Here is a 19203-nt window from a genome sequence, read left to right on the forward strand (position 1 = left end):
GGTTATTTTTAAACTCAGATATATTTATATCTCCATTTTACAATGTGCCTTTTTTTCTGTTCTCCATTCAACCTTCCTTTCTGGCTAGCCATTTCCTATAAAAAAACTTTATCTATTTTATGACTTTCCTCTTCCTTTCTCAGACCCAGCTATTTTTACCTCTATGGTTATCTTACTTCCTTAATGTCTTCCTGACTCTCACCATCTGTATTTTTCTTACTCGTTTCCATTGTATTGTAGGTTTTAACTGTCTCTGAAGATTTATCATATTGATGTATATTTATCAAGATGAATGATAAATTAGCTGTCAGCAGTCAGACACCTGTGAACCACGAAGTTTGCAACATTTGTGTTATAGTACTTATAAATGTGTACAAGATAGGACATATCAGACTCATTATATATGTATAGTTGCAGTTGTTTGATGTAATTTTGATCTGAGCCTAAATAACCATAATTGCATAACTGTATAATATAATTCATGTGAATAAAAATCCAAAAGCTCAATCTGACTTAGTTTTAGAATGTTTAGATTCTATAGAAAGTTCAAGGTTTGCTTCTTAGGAAGACAGAACTTTAATTAATGCATTATTCTTGTATGAAGTATTTGTGAAAAGCAATCTAGAGACCGCAAAACAAAACAAAACCATTCCATGGCTGAAGAGCGAATCATCATTAAGACTGCTTCAATAAACGCATGTGCAATCCACGCACTTGCCACTCAATATAAATGAGGCTGCCAAATCAGCATCTTGTGATGTGGCTAAATGGAGTCCGAATTGCACTACTTCTTTTTTTTTCTGGAAGCACAAAGAGCTTCCCTGGTTCCCAAGTCCACCCCCTCCGGTCAGTATTGTGCAACCCACGCGATACAGCTAGTGCGGTGGAAAACGCAGACCCGAGGAAGAAAACGACGCGCCCTCCAGAGAAGGGGTGGTTTCCCACGTTGAAAAGGAAGTGACGCCTGCTCAGGGTTCCCGGAAGCGCCTTGCTTCTGTATGCGAAAAAAGTGTTTTCACTGGTTTAGGCAAGTGGTGGGACTCCGTGAGAGCAGAAGGTAAAGAGTGGTCTCGAAGTATGGTACGTGGGAGAGGGAAGTCGCGTGGTATCCATCAAGCGAGAATGGGAATTATAGTGGCTCGACTCCATGTTCTCTACGTCGCAGGTTTTCGGGCAAATCTGGGAAGTAAAGCTGCACTCCCCCGCGCACCCCAGTTAAGCGGACGAGTAGAAATCACAGCCGTTAACTCCGTCATCCCGTGTTGGTTTTCTTGGGGGTAAATCCTGAGGGGCCAGGGAAGGTTTTCTGAGCTAGGCTGGAAAGGATTGGGGCTTTTGAGCAGGGAGGATCCCCAAATTATTCCTCCTACTCGTTGAGGGGGTGGGGAGCAGGGAACTTTCCCAATAGGGAAAGTGAAATCCTGGCCCTGCTTTAGGAGAGGATCAGGAGCGAGTGAAGAGGTGTAAAATCAAGTGCTTTAAACCGTTTGCTAGAGCAACTAACAAATGGGAGGAGACCTCAGCGTTTCCAATCAGTGGCAGATCGTTAGTTTGGAGGAATGCCAGGTCTCCTCAGAAGTTTGCTTTGAGAACTTACTGGAGGAAAAAAAAAACCTTACAAAATAAGCTAAATTAGAAATCCGGAGATCTCAGATTTTAATTTCACCTCTCTTTCACACAAACTGTTACATCAGCCTTCATATAGACAGTATTGTATGTCAAGATAATTCTGGGCATCATAGCTATGAATATCTGTGCTTAAATTGCCTTTGGATTTAAAGAAGGAATCCCTGAAGAGTTGTTTTTAAAGGAGCATTTATAATAGGAATTGTAATTTACATTTTTAAGGGTTTATTTGGTTGATGCATGATTACATTAGTATTTGTCACAAGGTAACAAAAGAATATAATAAATACATTAATTGGATGTACAAGGATTTTTACAATATTTCTGGGGTGAACTTGCTTCCTCAAATTTCTTTGTCATAGCTACTTAGAATATTGATTATCTAGGCTACACCTGGAATCTTTTTCTGGCTTTTTGCAGGGAGGACTTTGGAGTGATAGGATTGTTGTTATTTTTAGCTGTTCAAAAATGTTTTTAACTTATTTTAGACTTCATTAAAAATATTTTATGGGTTTCACATCTCAGGAAAGAGCAGGAAAAAAAATCAGTAATATAATTGAGAAGATCTGAGGTTGCAAAAAAAAAAAAAACACCCCTGTTTTAGGCTCTGTATGTGGCTTTGAACCACAGATTACTCATTCTTTATTTTAACACTCCTGAACATATAAGAAGAAACCCTTACCAACATGCTGAAAACCAAGTATTAGTGAGTTGAATTGCCTTCTACCCTTCACATAATCTTATATTATGGTGTACAATGAAGGAATTTGCTGATATCTTCTTTCTCTTTCTGTTCCAGGCTACATTTTACCTTCATACAGTAATTTGGTCACCTGTACCTCCTTCCTAATAACTGCTGCTGTGCCCCCTCCGTAAACCCTGCTATGTGATTGTATATTAGTTGAATATCTTTCCCTATTGGGGGGGCAGGAAAGGTGAGACAGAGTTTAAGGACAACTTCCCCTCCTTTGCATAAAGTTCTCATGGAATGTTTGGTGTAGAGCAAATAACTATATGAGGGCCAGTAACAGTTTTAGAAAAGAAGGCCAGGGGAGGAAAAGAAGCAGCCTTTGCCAGAGGATAAATGATGAAAGGTGGGGTTGACATAGGAAGGTGCAAAAATAAAAGATGTGAGGAGTTGTTAAGATAAGATGAAGATAGGGACTTTTTTCACTTTTGTATCCTCATGGGGGAAAAAATCTATTAATAGTTATGTCTTGTGAACTTTATCCATCTTAATAAGAGGTGTAGCCAGAGTTACATGTAAGTGGAAGTTTTATTTCTCTCCTGTTTTTCTGTTTGATATTCACCAGCCCTCTCCCCCATTTCTATATCATTCATTTCCAATCCAGTGGGAAAGGCAAACATTCCATGTTTGTGATTTGCTTACTTGCTGAGGTCTTTGAAATTTAGTTGAAAGTACAGTTTCCTCATCATTGGCATAGAACAGGAGTAGGCAACCTTGGCTCTTTTATGACTCGTGGACTTCAACTCCCAGAATTCCTAAGTCAGCATGGCTGGCTCAGGAATTCTGGGAGTTGAAGTTCACAAGTCATAAAAGAGCCAAGGTTGCCTATCCCTGGTAGAGAAGAGTGCTATATCAAGGCAAAGGAAATCTAGTAACATATTTCTAAAATGGCCTTATCACAAGCAGAGTATGAAGAAAAACTCATTTCTGCTATTGCCCCCAGCAACTAGAACGCACTGATGTGCTGCTCCAAATATGGATATTCCATGGAGGTTATGGATAAGAGCTGTTGATCTATTCTCAGTAAATCTGGCTTATCTTCTTTTAATTCTTTTAATTCAGAAAGTAGCTACTTTCAATCCATGTGACAATAGTTTCCCTATGTTATTTGCAGAATTGGTTATTTGAGGGTGCACTTGGGTGCATACGGAGACTTTTTTCTATCAGGCAGGGGAATACAACTTTTGAGGTAAAGTACTTCTCCCAGAACAAGACGGAGAATGGTAGGACTTTTGTCTTTCCCAAGGAAATGAAAGAGGACTTAAGAAGCTGAGCTCGAAGGAACTGTTTTTTTGTCTGATTCCAAAGCTAGCTATATAATGCTGCTGTGGCTCATGCCCTGAGATGGCCAAAACAGGCACTGATGAACCTCAGTTATCACAAGGTAAGCTTAATAAAATCCACCAGATGGCTCACTGCTGAACAAGTAGGATACGCTTTTCAGAGTTTAATCTTCTTCTTCTTCTTCTTCTTCTTCTTCTTCTTCTTCTTCTTCTTCTTCTTCTTCTTCTTCTTCTTCTTCTTCTTCTTCTTCTTCTTCTTCTCTTCTTTCTCCTTCTCCTTCTCCTTCTCCTCCTTCTCCTTCTCCTTCTACTTCTTCTTCTCCTCCTCCTCCTCTTCCTCCTCTTCCTCCTCTTCCTCCTCCTCCTCCTCCTCCTCCTCCTCCTTCTTCTTACTACCTCTTACCTCCTACCTCCTCCTACCTCCTCTCACCTCCTTCTTCTTCTCCTTCAAAGAAACAGAGCCAACTTCACAGGTCAAAAAAGAATGGTCAGTGGCAAAGACAGAGTCCCAGAACACAGTGAAAATTGAAGTAATTTGCACAGATGATGGCGAAAGTTCTACGCACAGCACTGGTGAGCAAAAGAATTGATTCAGCAACCTGAAGTATATTAGAAAGGGGAATATTATTAAAGAAATTACAGGTGGGCCCGAGTTACTACTGTAGTGAGCATGCCCATCACAGTTTTAACTTATGATAGTCATATATCAGGATACCCACAAGACAGACCTGATTTTACAACTTTTTTTGCAGCGACCCTTAAGTGACTGCCATTAAGTAAAGCAGTGGTTTACTATGGGCCCGGTTTTGCTGAAAACTGGAATTAAATGAGAATTTTTGCAAAAGCATAAAATGTGGTTGCATGACTGCAAGATGCTGTAAACCGCTGTAAATGTTGCTGAGCATCTGAGTATGGTCATGGGGTTGTGGAGAGAGGGTCTGTCATAACTTCAAACAGTTCCCAAACGACCAATCATAAATCAAGGACTGCCTGAATAGGTGTTGTAAGGATTTGGAGCAAAAGTCCATGGGTTGTTATGTTTTAAATGTTTGTATGTTGCTTTTCAGTATGGAAATTTGAAAAAAAGGACTAGTTTGTGTGAAAGAATAAGCCAGACTCCTGTGAATTATTTTAGGGGTAAAGTACTTATGCAGCCTGTCCCAACTGATTCTTCTTCCATCCAGTAGAAATGACTAGTAGTTATATGGTATGGGTGACCAAAAGCACAAACTCTTTTCATGTTGAGGCATCACTCTCAAAAATAATCGGTTTGGTCAAAAATGAAAATTGATTAATACTTAATTAAATTGGTTAATTAGTTCAGTTACTATAATTTCTAGATTGCCCATTATTACCTTATTAAAAATTATAATTCATATGTGGCAACATATGGAGATGCTATAAAGATTGCACTCAAGACGTTCGGGAACTGAAAGAAGCAGATAATAACCACATATTTTTACAGGAACATAGAAGCCACAGACCACTAAAAACCATCAAAGCACTTTCAACATAATATAAAAGCCTAGGAGAACTGAACAAGTGTTTTTGAAGATTGTCTAGTTTGGTACCAAACAATTGAATAAATGGAAGGAGATCCAGGATCACAGCTGTTTACATAAAGAGTCTAACTTAGTAGCTAGCTACCACTTGAAAAAGAAGAAGAAGAGTGGTTAAATCTGTTTGTCTAATAAGATATCAACAGGGAATATGCTGACTAGGGAATTCTGGGAGTTGAAGTCCACACATCTTAAAGTTGCCAGGTTTGAAAAAGACAGCTTAACAGTAATCATAACAAAACAATCCCTTCCCTGTCAGCCTTATATGTTCCATTGTGGCTCGTGGTTGCATATTTTTTTAAAATGCTGCCAACTGATTGACCACTAGAGATGGTAGAGGGGATAAAGAGTAAACCAAATGCACTATTTCTGCAATAGCCAGTCATGTGAGCACTTTAAAAATACTGAAATTAGTGCTTGGCAATCAAAAGTGGAGGGAATCCCCTATTTTTCATAGAGTAATTATCTTTGGTTTTCTCTCTCTTCCTCTGCAGCTGAGGAGCCAGCCCGCAAACGCAAAAAGGGACCTGCCCCCAAGATGTTGGGGGATGAAGTCTGCAGCGTGTGCGGGGACAAGGCCTCGGGTTTTCACTATAATGTCCTGAGTTGTGAGGGCTGTAAGGGCTTCTTCCGGCGCAGCCTCATCAAAGGAGCTCAGTACACCTGCAAGGGCAGTGGGCAATGCCACATGGACATGTACATGCGCCGGAAGTGTCAGGAATGCCGGTTGAAAAAATGCCGACAAGCAGGCATGCGAGAAGAATGTGAGTTGTGGAATCTTAGCCACTACAGCCTGTTGAGATGCAGAGCAAAGCTCAGATGGTGCTGAAGACTAAGTCTTATAGCCAAGCCAAACAGCCAAGAGTGAGAAACATTGCCCATGTTTGATAGGCCGAACCATCCTTAGTTTTGTCAGCAAGAAACTGTCAAATTACAAACATCAAAAAAAAAAAAGCTGAAAGTGCAAAATTTTGAGTCAATAAGATGTAGTTGGATTGTACTCTGAGGGTAAACAGTAATCAGGCAGAAAATAAATCTTTCTAGGCTGTGCATCCCATAGTTGAGAAAGATGGTTCCTCAGAATGCTAAGTGCATTGAAATTCTCTGTTGAACTTTTGAGATCTTCTCATTTCATGCCAGACCCTCTCTGTCTCCAGGTGTCCTTTCAGAAGAGCAAATCCGCAAGAAGAAGATCTCTAAACACGAGGGTGATACGGTTCCAGCTGAGGAGAGAGATGGAGATGAAGTACTTCGAGTGCCTCCATTGCTCTGTGATCCTGCTTTATCCCAGCCTGAGCCAGTTCCTCTTACCCCACAGCAGGAAGGCATGATCCAGCAGTTGGTGGCGGCCCAACAACAGTGCAACAAGAGGAGCTTTAGCGATCAGCCCAAAGTCACGGTAAGTGTTTGTGTGAGAAAGAGACCTAAATTTGGCTAGGGCCTATGGCAAAGGCAAGTAATGGTCTTAATGGCTTTCTAGAGCAGCTTTCTTGTCCTAATGGTTTTACTGTGACTTCCATATAAGAAGAGATTGGACAACATTTGTCTGAAATAATATAGGGTTTCCTAGAAGACCTCCAAGGTCCTTTCCAACTCTGTTATTCTGGATAAGCCATAAAGTGCTCTGGACCAACCTCATTCCCTTTTTATTTCCCCCTTATCTCTTATTTTTCCCATCACTTCCCAGCCCTGGCCAATGAGCAGTGACCCCAACAGCCGGGAAGCCCGCCAGCAGCGCTTTGCCCATTTTACCGAATTAGCCATCATCTCAGTGCAAGAGATTGTGGACTTTGCCAAGCAAGTACCCGGCTTCCTGCAGCTCTCGCGGGAAGACCAAATTGCTCTGCTAAAGGCTTCTACCATTGAGGTGAGCAAGGATGTTTCCTTTTCTTCCAAAGCTGTAAGAGCTAAAAATCTTAAGTTGGTTTGGGCTGTTGTCCTGAGAATGTCGGTAGTAATAACTCAGTGAAATCTGGAATAGCACAAAGAAGATGGATCAGTAATAGTTCCAGTAAAAGAGGACCAGATGACAAATGATGAAAAAGATTTTCTACCGAAGGGATTTTTGCAATCTGTTGTCATTGGTACAGAGCAGCGTTTTCAACCTTGGGAGCTTGAAGATGTGTGGACTTCAACTCCCAAAATGCTGGCTGGAGAATCCTGGGAGTTGAAGTCCACACATCTTCAAGATGGCAAGACACTGATAGACACAGTATTAGATCAGTTGGGCAAATGAGTTCCTTTACTACAGTATAAACAGTCCTATTATTACAATATGTGCTGCACCAAAACAGATTACACAGACGTTAGTTCCTGACCCTAAAGCAAAATAGCAATAATTTATTCAGAGTTTTTAAAATAGAATTTTAAAACATGAAGCTCTGAAGTTGTATATAGACGTCTGTGAAAATTAGGCTGTGCTTTAAAACATTCACTAAGAACATAGAGTGGGTATTTATTTTTGATACTTGCTGTTACACTATTTTTACTATTGCAATATGTACTGTATTGTGTGTTGCTTCTGCTTTTTTGAGCCTCAGAATGGAAAAGGATATATTTTTTTAAAAGCAAAGAAAAGGAAAGAGTGTTTAGCTTTCCAGAGAAATTAATGCTCTGGAAAGCTAAACTCTCTTTCCTTTTCTTTGCTTTTAAAAAAATATATCCTTTTCCATGTATGGCATATAAAGTTATCTACCTAAACATACCATGCATGTTAGGTAGTTTCTTAAAGAAGGGCTATAGCTGTTCTTTGACACTTGCTTGTCTTCTTAGATCATGTTACTGGAGACAGCCCGGCGCTATAATCATGAGACTCAGTGCATTACATTTCTTAAAGATTTCACATACAGCAAGGATGACTTTCACCGTGCAGGTGAGTAAAAAGTGAATCATGATGGGGTGGGGCCGGGAAGAAATCTGCAGACAGAGGGGAAAAAAAATCAAAAGTGAGCGTGGAATGGTGAAGGTTACTCCCCAAAAATTGGTGCTGCTGGGCTGCCTGGGCGATCTGCGACAGGCTCTGGAGGCGGTGAGTGGCCCTGCGGGCAGGCAGGGTGGGACAGAGCAGGGGCACGGGCAGGGCCAGTTTTTGGGCACTCGGTCTCTAAAGGGTTCGCCATCACTGACTTAGAGACTCCATTCCCATATACATACAGAGAGCAAAAATCTTAGCAGTTACTTTTCTGGCATTTGGATTCTTGAAAAACTTAGCACATTATGACTCCCATTAGATACAAAATGGAGAATTGAGAACCCAGCATTTGTGAATGCTGGTTCCCACACCATTCCAGAGAAGCTTCCTGCTGGCACAAAGTTTGCAGTCAAATCTATATATTTTGGAATAGTAAGCAGAATTACTATTTTGTCTAGAAATATATAATTTGCATTTTCCCAAAATGTGTTTTGTTTAAAGTTCTTACCCAGGTGGAGGTAGATTTTATTTTTCAAAAATATGTTTGGGAATACTAATATATTTCCAAAGGGATAAATCCTGGAAGACCAGTGATATATTTTTGGTTGATTTATCCCTATTTCCTCTTTCACATCTCAAGTGAAAAGGGTGTCATAAAGATTACTGGGCTTTCATATTTAATGAGAGTTTCCATTTGTTTCTAATCATGCTTTTGCAAAGGTGAACCTATGAGGTGAAACTTAAATGACCTGAAAACAGCTTGGATTGTCTTTTGTATCTTCTGCATGTCTCGTCTTGATTCTGGGATCTTTATTGTGCAGTGGTTCACGCTTTCTGGTTTAGTTTCTATCTTCCTTCATCTGTTAAGGAACAGTTGTTTACATGTCACATTATATAAAGATTTTTTTCTGTATTGGAAGAAAACTTGGATGAACTTGTATTGGAGGAACTTAAAATTGTTGTTTTCACAGATTTTATTTCTGCCTATAGCCAGAGTTACTTTCCAGTGTGCATTTCCAAGCTTTGGTTGTACTGTATGTTAATTTTCAAGCCTAGTTGAAAATGTTGATAGTTTAAATTCCTCCAATCTAGATTATTTATTACTAACCAATCAGCATTCTGAATTTATTTGAAGAATTGTATCTCAGTGCTAGACAAGATGGGATAGTTAAGGAGAAAACATTTTTTGTAGCTGTGCTGATTACTGAATTTTTTTAGGAAATCTGTATCAACCTATTTCTCTTGCTGTTTTTTTTTGTTTGTTTGTTTTTTTGATAGGCATTTTGCCTGCCAGATTTTCAGATTATTTTGTGCCACTAACTATATTCAGGGTATACCACTGTCTAATGAATGTACAGTGTTATTTTCTGTTTTTTAAAAATAGTTACTCTTATAATGAATTAGCTCCTCATTTTATGGATGCATCTGTAGAGTGGTTTGCCATTGCCATCTTCTGGGGAGTCTTTTCAACCTTCAGATCTATCTATAGCCCGCCAAGATTTTCAAACCTAAGTATTAATTTCTCTTATGCATTTATGCTTTGAAGCACTCATAAGCTTGAGCCCTGCAATATAGTCAAAGTGAGGTATGATAGAAATCTAAAACAAACAAAAAATACACTTGGAAGTCTGAACATGTAAAGTTGGATAACATCTATTTTTCCCTAATGTTTTGTTGCTCTCCCTGTCCAATCCACTCACCCCAAAAACCAGGTCTTCAAGTTGAATTCATCAATCCTATATTTGAGTTTTCCCGGGCCATGCGAGAGTTGCAACTGGATGATGCCGAATATGCCCTCCTCATTGCGATCAACATCTTCTCTGCTGACAGGCCCAACGTGCAGGACCATGGCCTGGTAGAGGCATTGCAGCAGCCCTACATTGAGGCCCTCAGTTCTTACATCCACCTCAATCGCCCACAGGTACCTGGGCTGGGGAAAAGAGCAGCAGTGAATGCTGAGGGACAAAATCATAAAGCAAAGGGGATAGATTATCATCATGGATGGAGGAAAAGTGATAAAAAATATACATTCCTCCTGGTCTAAGGCCAAAGGCAAATCTCATGATTTTCTTAGACTGGAAAGACCATAGTTGCCTTAAGCAAACATTATTCTGGGTTTCCCTAGTAAATCTTAGAACAGGATTGGGAAATTAATAGCTTATTCCATCTGCTGGACTATATATCTCATCTCCATTGACTGTTTTTATGCTGAGCATGCATGATAGGAGTTTAACTCAACGTCTAGAGGGTTGTATTACCTAGCCATTTTCCTTTTCACCTCGATAATTCTTTGTTTGCAAGGGAGAGAGGGTAGTTTTCTGTTCTGGCAGGAACTGCAGAGTGAAACAGTCCTTGAAGTGAAGACATAAAACCATAAGAATATATTTTCTGAATCCCAAGGAAGTTTGTTTCAGATTAGTCTTTAACATTAAGAGTACAAGTAACCACCACAGTTCTAAGCGTATTCCTTCAGAGTTGGCTGGGACTGCATAGCACACTAGATCAGACCCACTACTACATTAAAGGGTTACAACACAAAATGTATTGAACATGCTGGGTTTAAAGGTGGAAGCAAGCCTTTTTCAGCCTTGAAGGGTTTTTTTTTTTTTTTACCAAGATTTTCTCAATATTGCAATGCAAACAATCAATGGCAAAGTGTCAGAATTTTTGGCATGGTTTTCTTCCATGCCAGTTTAAAATAAAAAATAAATAAATGTGCTAAATCTCTGATAGATTTACTTTAGCTCTGAAACTAAAAACTTGTTCAACTGTCATTCTGATCAAATGGAAAAATGGCTTTGTTCCTGCTTTATTCGAGGATGTCACCACCCTGCAACCACAAAAATAGCAACCTTCAGAAATATTGCCCCTAGCGTTGCTAACAGCTTCCAATGGTTGGACTGGGAATGGCAGGGTGTGGAGACAATTCTTCTTCCTGAAACATTTTTGGATTGTGCAATTCTGCCCTGCTTTCACTAGATACTGAGTGTTAAGAGCCTGAGTAAGCCCATTTCTCCTTTGTTCCCCTTCCCAATTCTTCCGGTTCCTTTTTTCCTTTGTATCTTAGTAAACCATGTTTCTTTCACAGACCATGGTCAAACATAGGTAATATTTTCATGTAGAAACGCTTTCAACTTACAAGTACAGGTAGTCCATGACTTACAACCAAAAGAAGCTCAAAATTTCTACTGCTAAGCAGCATAGTTCTTAAGTTAATTTTATTCCAATTTACCACTTTTCCCAGCACAGCTGTTAAATGAATCACTGCAGTTGTTAAGTTTGTATCACGACTGTTAAGTAAGTCTAACTTTCCCATTGACTTTGCTTGTCAGAAGGTCGCAAAAGGTGATCGCATGACCCAGGGACACCGCAGCCATCATATGTCAGTGGCCAACCACCCAAATTTTGATCACGTGACCATGGGGATGCTGCAGTAGTTTTAAGTGTGAAAAATGGTCAGGACTCACTTTTTTTTCAGTGCTGTTGTAACTTTGGCCACTAAATGAATGGTTGTAAGTCATTCTTCCTTTAATGTTTATTTATTTATTTATTTATTAGACTTCTTGGCTGCCCATCTCACCTAGAGTTCATTTGTTCAGCAACCTTTCAAAGTTACTGTGGCACTGAACCATGACACTGAATGAAGGGGTTTAAAATCGGAGGGATTTAAAATTGTTCCCAGAAGTTCTTGGTGTTGTACTACCCCTGCGGTCATGTAAACAGAATTTGGGTGCCTGGCAACCAAGTTGCATTTAGGACAGTTGCAGAGTCCTGAAGTCATAGGATTTCCATTTGCAATCTTCCCTGCCGTTTTGCCACAAGTAAGATCAACGGGGAATCAAGCAGGGAGGCTCACAGTCGCTTGGGTGAGTCTTCCCCCAGCATTTCTTCTCTCTCACCCCCTGCATTCTCCTCCACTTGCATGCACTCTGTCCTCGTCTTCCTCTCTTTTGCTCACATGCACTGCACCCTCCTTCCTCCCTTCGTTCGTACACACCATGCCCTTCTTCCTCTTATCTTTCCTCTGCTTACGCCGCTCCACAGGACTTCCCTCCCCAACTCATGCCCAGCCACACTGGGCCGCCCCTCCCTCTGTGGCACCCCAAATGCCTTACCTGGGACTGCTGCTGCTTCCTGCTTAATGTCCTGTGTGTCTTCAGGTTACAACAGCAACTGGGACTGCCTGGATTGCCATCACCGAGCAGTGTGGTCACGTAAATTTTTGCTTTACAACCACATCACTTAGTGACTGCAGTCCTAGTACCAACTGCCATCATAATTCGAGGACTACCTGTATATAAAAATGAAAAGTAGTTTATATGCTTATTCCCTGTGTATTTAACCAGTTTGTTTTCCTCTCAAACACTAACATTTAAAGGCATGTTTTTGAGGGCTCTGGACCACATAGCCCTGGAATCTCAAATGACACAATTCTGATCAAAGGCATCACACCTTTCACAAGGTCTCTTTTTGCCTCCCTTTCCTTCCATAGGACCACCTGATGTTCCCCCGCATGCTGATGAAGCTGGTGAGCCTGAGGACTTTGAGCAGTGTGCACTCAGAGCAGGTCTTTGCTTTGCGCCTTCAAGACAAGAAGCTTCCGCCACTTCTGTCTGAGATTTGGGACGTACATGAATAGACATTTTGAATGGAATGGGGAAGAGGTTGACCTCTCCCAGCAGCACCAGCAGACACGCTTCCCCATAGCGAGTCTTTGGATTCAGCATAAGCCTTACAATGGTTGGACTGGGATCCTGCCAAAAGAATTGAGTCAAGTGAGCTTCTAAGCACTTTTGTTTTCTCCTCCTTCCCATGTAGTCGTCATCTTTCTTCCATTGCTTCAGATTTGGTGGAGGGGAGGGAGGTCAGTCACCACCTTCTTTCTGAGTGGGAAGAGGGGGGCGTTGTAAAAAAAACTTTCTTCCAAAGACCATACTCCCTCCTGTTTGTGACGGCAAATAGCTGTGCCCTGCATCATTAACTTTTAACAACTGCAGTGATTCCTTAACAACCAGTGGCAAGACAACCTAGGATTGTTTCTTTCTCCTTAAGGAGGGAAGAGTTTTACAGTGGGAAAAAAGAAGGGGTTGCCATATATAGTACCTGCTGTATGGGGCAAATACCCAGAAGAAATAAACTGGTCATGAAAATGAAGCATCTGACTGGTCTCCTGATACCCCTGTGTAAGAAATGTTCCCTTGTAAGTTAATTGTTATAATGCTGGGGGGGGGGGGCTGATGAAAAAGAAGAAACCAGGATTCTGTCAGAAGAGAAAGCAAGCAGAGTTCTTAAGAATATTTGATTGAGGTCACTCATCACTCATAAAGAGTGTGTGTGTGTGTGTGTGTGTGTGTGTGCGCGCGCGTGCGCGCGTTTGTGTGTAGGCAGGCACCCACAAGTACCCCACCATGGCTGATTCCATGTCGCATGCTATGCACTAAAGCAAGAGTGAATCACTGAAACATTCTAGTGACAGCAAAATTAGGATTTTAACTATGTGAGTAATTTGTTGTTTTTTTTATAAATTTAAGATAATATATACTCATGAGGCACACCTTAACCCCCCAGTTTGTCCTCCATACCCTTTGCAACCCTATAAGGCCAAAACAGTCAACTTTATTGACTGTCTCATACAGCAACTATTCAAAGTTATGGCAATGCTAAAAAAAACAAACACTTTTGTGACCAATCTCCATATTTAATGATAACTGCAGCCATATGATTGCTATTCATGTGCTTTGCAACTATTGGGTATTTTTATTTGTGACAAGCAGTTAATATTATACAGTAGGGAAGGTGGAAATAAAATTGTAAGTGACATTCACATGACTTTTCACTTAGAGACTATATCGCTTAACGACTAAAGGTCGTTATGCTCATATGCTCCAGTCATGATCATGTGATTTCCCACCTAGCAGTCATGTTACCAATCCCAATTGTAGTTGCTTAGCGATGACGAAAGAAAAAAATGCAGTCCCTAGTTAAAACACAATTGTCTATCCTTGTTATTAACAGTGTTTTATTATATCAAAGGGTTGAGTTCACAAAACATACATTGCCAAAATATATTGTATATTTAATGCCACATGCAAAGTGAATTTTTGGTTTTTGTGATCCAAGGAAAACTGGGAGCTAGCATTCTTGAATATCTCTGTGTATTTCATGTTATGGCTCAAATGTGCACTCAGTATGGATTAGTTTATCAACATTTCCTGGACATTATGGGCTACATAAATTCTAATAAATATTTAGTGAGTGGCTTTGGGTCAGATATGATCTCTTAGCCAGGTCTATAGCCAGGTTCATTGTGATGATACCATAAAAGAAGGGAAAATCCTACATAGTTCTCTGGTTCTCTGAAGGAAGGGCAGAATATATAAAGGAGAGTCTGAATTAGTTTCCCCAAAAAGGTTTTAATGTTATAAAATTGGTTGTTTATTGAAATGTCCTTAGAGCTAGGCACCAGACTGGTATCCATTATATGAATCTATGTTAGTGAGCTTTGGGTCCTGTCAAACAATGCCATTTATTCAGACCCAGTCATGATTCTTGTGCTCTGGAATAGTATCCCCACCCCACCCCCAAAATCTTTGTGGCTGTCAGCTTGATGTTATTTCTGAAGTCTTTAAAACTAGACTGTTCTCCTAGGCCTTCTGGAGGTTAGCTGGGAGCCTTACCCATAGGTTTTGCACAGACGTGTTTAGTCTCTTCTGCTTTACATTGTTTTATATTCTTTTAAAAGTATATATCGTAGGCAAGTAGCCTTTAAAACTAAGCAGATAAATAATTCCTAGATCCTCAGTTGGAGTCTAAGACCTATGGAGGACATCAGGTTAAGTATGAATGGTCCAGAACATTATATTTGCCCAATGCTGCCTTTAAATCTGCTGGCCTGGAACTTCCCATTTGCAATCAGGGAAACCCCAGCCTTGTCAGGAAAATGGGGATTTCCTCCGTGCAACTTTAAGACTGTTCACTAGAGGTCGTACAAAACCCACACCTTCTAACTACTCTACATTGCCAGTTATATTCTGTAGCCACTGGGTTTCCCCCTTCAGCTTTGTAAGGAAATGCAGAGGCAGTTTATTAGTACAATGTAATGTATATGCCTTGCCCAAATAAATGGGAAAGAAATACCCCAGAATTTCAAACAGGGAAGCTCTGTTCCTTTTCTTAATAAAGTATAGTACTCAAACAAGTTGGCTTTAGTTCAAGCCTTTTATGCAAATAATTACCGTTTTGCATAAAGTTAATCAATTTCTTCTGGGCTAACTATACAGGTAATCTTCCACCTATGAGTGTAATGCCTCCTGTCCATTATGGTTGCAAGTCATGAGAGTTGTTAACACAGTGGATAATTAACAAGGTCAGTTAAAGTGTAGTGCTTTCATTGCCACAACACAAATAAATAAAATTTGTCTAGTGTTAAATGTATAACTGTGAATTATGGATAATGTCTTAATTTGTTAGCCAGGTTAAGCATATCTGAACCCAGGAAAAAGGCTATCAAAAGCAAGAATATAGCAATTTAGAATATAATGTTTTCCTTTATAAATATTGAAAATGTTTGCCTTTATCTTTTAGACCAAGTTGAGCAATCAACTGTCAGCAGGCCACACATGGTCTTACTATCATTTTTTCTGCAACCCCCAGGGCCTGCCACGTTTCTTCCTGCTGCTGAAATTCAGTAGGAAATCACCAAGAGACAATGGGCTGATTTCTTTCAAAATGAGAACTGTAACAGGTATGATATGTCTCCAACAGACGTAGCAGACCCACTGAAGGCCCCCAGATGGGAAAACTGCTTCCACCCCTTCTAGGGATGTTGCCACATCCCTATTAATATTTTCTTCCTGGAAAAATGTTTATTTAAAAACAACAAAAGTTTTTCTTCCCATCATAACAGGACAGTACCTTACTGTCAGGACCCTTTTAGAGGGAGGCAATGGCACACATTTGCTTATTTGCACACATTTGCTTATGTAATTAATTTCTAAGCCTGCCCACTTGCCAATAATTCTGGGTTATCTTCCAAAGAGTTAAGAAAAATCAATTAAAAAGTCAACTGTCTTCTTAAAAGCCAACAGGCTTGAGGCCACATGGATTTCAAGAGAGGAATCCCTATCCAAAGCACAGTTCAGTGTTCAAAATAACCAGATCAATATTTTTCATCTGAGGCAATCAAACTAATCCATTAAAATAGATTCCCCCCCCAAATTTCAATCTTTCTATTTACTGAACCATTATACTTGTGACAGAACAAGAATCCTAAGATTGGAAGGGAACGCAAGCCACTGCTCAGAGCAATTTGGGCAGTGGCTTGGACAAATTGCTACCCAACCTTTGCTTAAAAACCTCCAGTGTTGGAAAACCCATAACTCCTGGAGGCAAGTGATTCCATCACTTTGTAGACTTCACAACTAAAAAAATTCTTCCTTATTTTAGATTTGAATTTCCCTTGGTTTATCTTCCATGCATTGTTTCTTGGTCAATCCTTGAGTACTGTGATTAATAAATCCACATCCTCTTCCCTATAAAAGTCCTTCAAGTATTGGAAAAATGCTGTCAAATATCCCCTTGGTTTTATTTTTTATGCCAAACAATACCCGATTCTTTTTACCATTCTTCAGAGCCTCCATGCCTCTCACCCTCTCTGTAGCTGTTCTTTGCACTCTTTCCCTTCCATAGCATGGGATTTTGAAAACTGCAGCTGTCTTTTGAAGTGTTAGCTATCCTCATCCCTTCTATACTCTTGTCTAGGTCATTTATGAAAATATTGAAGAGCCCTAAACCCAAGACAGGACCTTGAGATACCCCACTACATACCTTCCATCATGTAGATATAGATTTCTTTATTGGGTATGATTGCTCAACCAACTATGAATTCATCTGGTAATGGAACCATCCTTCCCATATTGTTCTATTTTATCAAGAAGGAAGTTGTGGTCAACGTTATTATATGCCTTGCTGAAGTCTAAGTATACAATATCTATACCATTCCTTTGGTTTACTGATTAGTCAACTTTTTAAAAAACTAACTAAATAAAAATATTTATCTGGCATGATCTATTTTGAAAAATCCATGCTGCCTTCTAGCATTATCATGTTCCTTTCTAAGTGCTTGCTAACCCACTACTTGATTATTTTTTCCATTTCTCCAAATATCCGAAATGGAAGTGAATAAAACACATTGATGTAGGATACTCTGCTGACAGGGAAACATTCAAATTAATATGCTATTTCTGGGCTCTCCAAAATCTTTGAAATACTCCGGCCACTGCTGCAGTTATACCAAGAAACTTGCTATGATAAGTGTGATTCTGGTGACAGCCATTAGATGGGATAAGGTAAAATATTTTTGAGATGAGTCCAAGTAATCCCTTGTTTTACTTGAAAAGAAATCCTCAGTTTTGGTTCAAACAAAGCTTATAATTACAGAAGGAATTGGCAGAGTTAATTATCTCATACTGGTTTCAAAGAGAGCAGAAAGATGATTGTATTTATTTACTTCCTGCCTTTATTATTTTTATAAATAACTCAAGGCAATGAACACAATATTACTTCCTTCTCCTATTTCCCCCACTACAACAACTTCGTGAGGCTGAGAAAGAATGATTGGCCCAAAGTTGCCCAGCTACTTTTCAGGCCTAAGTCAGGATTAGAACTCGGTCTCTTGGCTTCTGGTGCCTTAACCACTAGACTAAACTGGCTATCATATTAACTCATGTTCAAAACCTTGCAGAACTCCCCCCCCCACCTTCTTCCACTTTCCTATTTCTCATCTTGCTGTGGCTGTCAAACCTTTCAAACTAATCAATTTGTGGGAACCTTTTATGAAAAATCACTGTTTTAAAAATGACATGAAAAAGTAGATTTCCAGATGACCCAGTTTTGATGAAAAGCCTAATTAAAATAATTTTACGCTGATACCAAAAGTTATCACATGGGTCTTTTCTTCTGTCCCTCCATCAATTAACTTTTTTAACTAAATAAATGTTTAGTTTGTTTTAATTACCACAACATATCAAAAGCTGGGTTTGTTTCATTGTACAATCACTTTATCTTTTATTTTCCCTGTCAGGTTGTACTTTTCCGTATTTTACTCCTTAAATAAATAAATGACTCATGTGAGAACGAAGTACAACTATACTCCTCCCACCCCAGAAAGCAAATAGGCAGAATAAGAAAAAAAAATGGAATAAACTGCAGGCGTGAAATAGGATTGTGACCATGTTCAGTAAACCTGAATGATCTCAACATAGTGGTCATTCAGAGCAGCAACTGATGATAAGCCAATCATTCTAACATTGTGATGTTAACTAAGAGAATCTCCTGGTATCTTTAGGACTTATTTATTTATTAGATTTATTGTAACATATGTCTCTGTAGACTCAGTTATCTGATGTAGAAAGATAGAATAAAATAAGATTATACTTTGTAGTCTGGTTGGGGGGGTAAAGAATGGACAAAATGGTATGGGAAAGCAACATATTATCTGTGATAGGTTTTCTAAGCTGACCCCATATTCATCAGCACTGATGACTTTACCTTATCAGGTAATTAAAAGGTCTGCAAGGAAATAAGGACGCCACAGTTCAACCCTGAACTACATCGTGTATATTATCTTCTATGGATATCCTCAGTTTTTGCATTTGGGCTAAATCAGTAGATTTCAGAGGTTTTGGGGAAAATGAAACAGCTTTCACATTTATTTGTTCATTTATTTGTTCATTTATTTGACATTTTGAGATATTAACCTAATCCACTCTGGGCAAAGTAAAAAACAGAATTGGACCTTTATTAATTCTCCACCCACATTACAATAATAAATTTACTGGAAAAAATATATACTGGAAAAAAAGGGGGGGGATAGCAAAATATAAAAAGATAGTGGGTCAAGTATACCTCCAGCAGCAACGTACCTTCAGCAGCAACGTATTCCACAACATCTTTAAAAATGCACTTTATGGTCCACCACCAGTCCTCTTACTTTATAGGAAACAGGACCTTCAACAGAACCTTTCTATCCTGCTTAATAAGGTAGTATGTGGCCTTTATAAGGATAATCAGCCCTTT

General features: G+C 39.5%; 1 protein-coding gene across 10 annotated transcripts; it reads left to right on the forward strand.

Moving 5' to 3' along the window:
- The first annotated feature begins 917 nt into the window (after positions 1–917).
- Positions 918–18144, forward strand: NR1H2 (nuclear receptor subfamily 1 group H member 2). Of its 10 annotated transcripts, XR_005558716.1 has the most exons (12): positions 935–1080; positions 2426–2561; positions 3489–3758; positions 4111–4230; positions 5711–5980; positions 6374–6615; positions 6904–7083; positions 7989–8088; positions 9840–10048; positions 12620–12902; positions 15781–15871; positions 16888–18144. XR_005558716.1 is itself a non-coding variant. In XM_039360169.1 (10 exons), exons 3-10 carry the CDS (start codon positions 3719–3721, stop codon positions 12764–12766), a joined length of 1308 nt encoding a protein of 435 aa, XP_039216103.1. In that variant the 5' UTR covers positions 918–1057; positions 2426–2561; positions 3489–3718; the 3' UTR covers positions 12767–13281. The 10 variants fall into 10 exon arrangements, 8 of the variants coding, with proteins under 8 accessions (XP_039216103.1, XP_039216101.1, XP_039216109.1 ...); XR_005558715.1 differs by having other exon boundaries at positions 15781–18144; XM_039360169.1 differs by lacking the exons at positions 15781–15871; positions 16888–18144 and having other exon boundaries at positions 918–1057; positions 12620–13281.
- Positions 18145–19203: the final 1059 nt, after the last annotated feature.

Source organism: Crotalus tigris, unplaced genomic scaffold (assembly GCF_016545835.1).
Source record: "Crotalus tigris isolate CLP2741 ecotype Arizona unplaced genomic scaffold, ASM1654583v1 scf7180000019161.1078591, whole genome shotgun sequence".
Classification (NCBI taxonomy): Eukaryota; Metazoa; Chordata; class Lepidosauria; order Squamata; family Viperidae; genus Crotalus; species Crotalus tigris.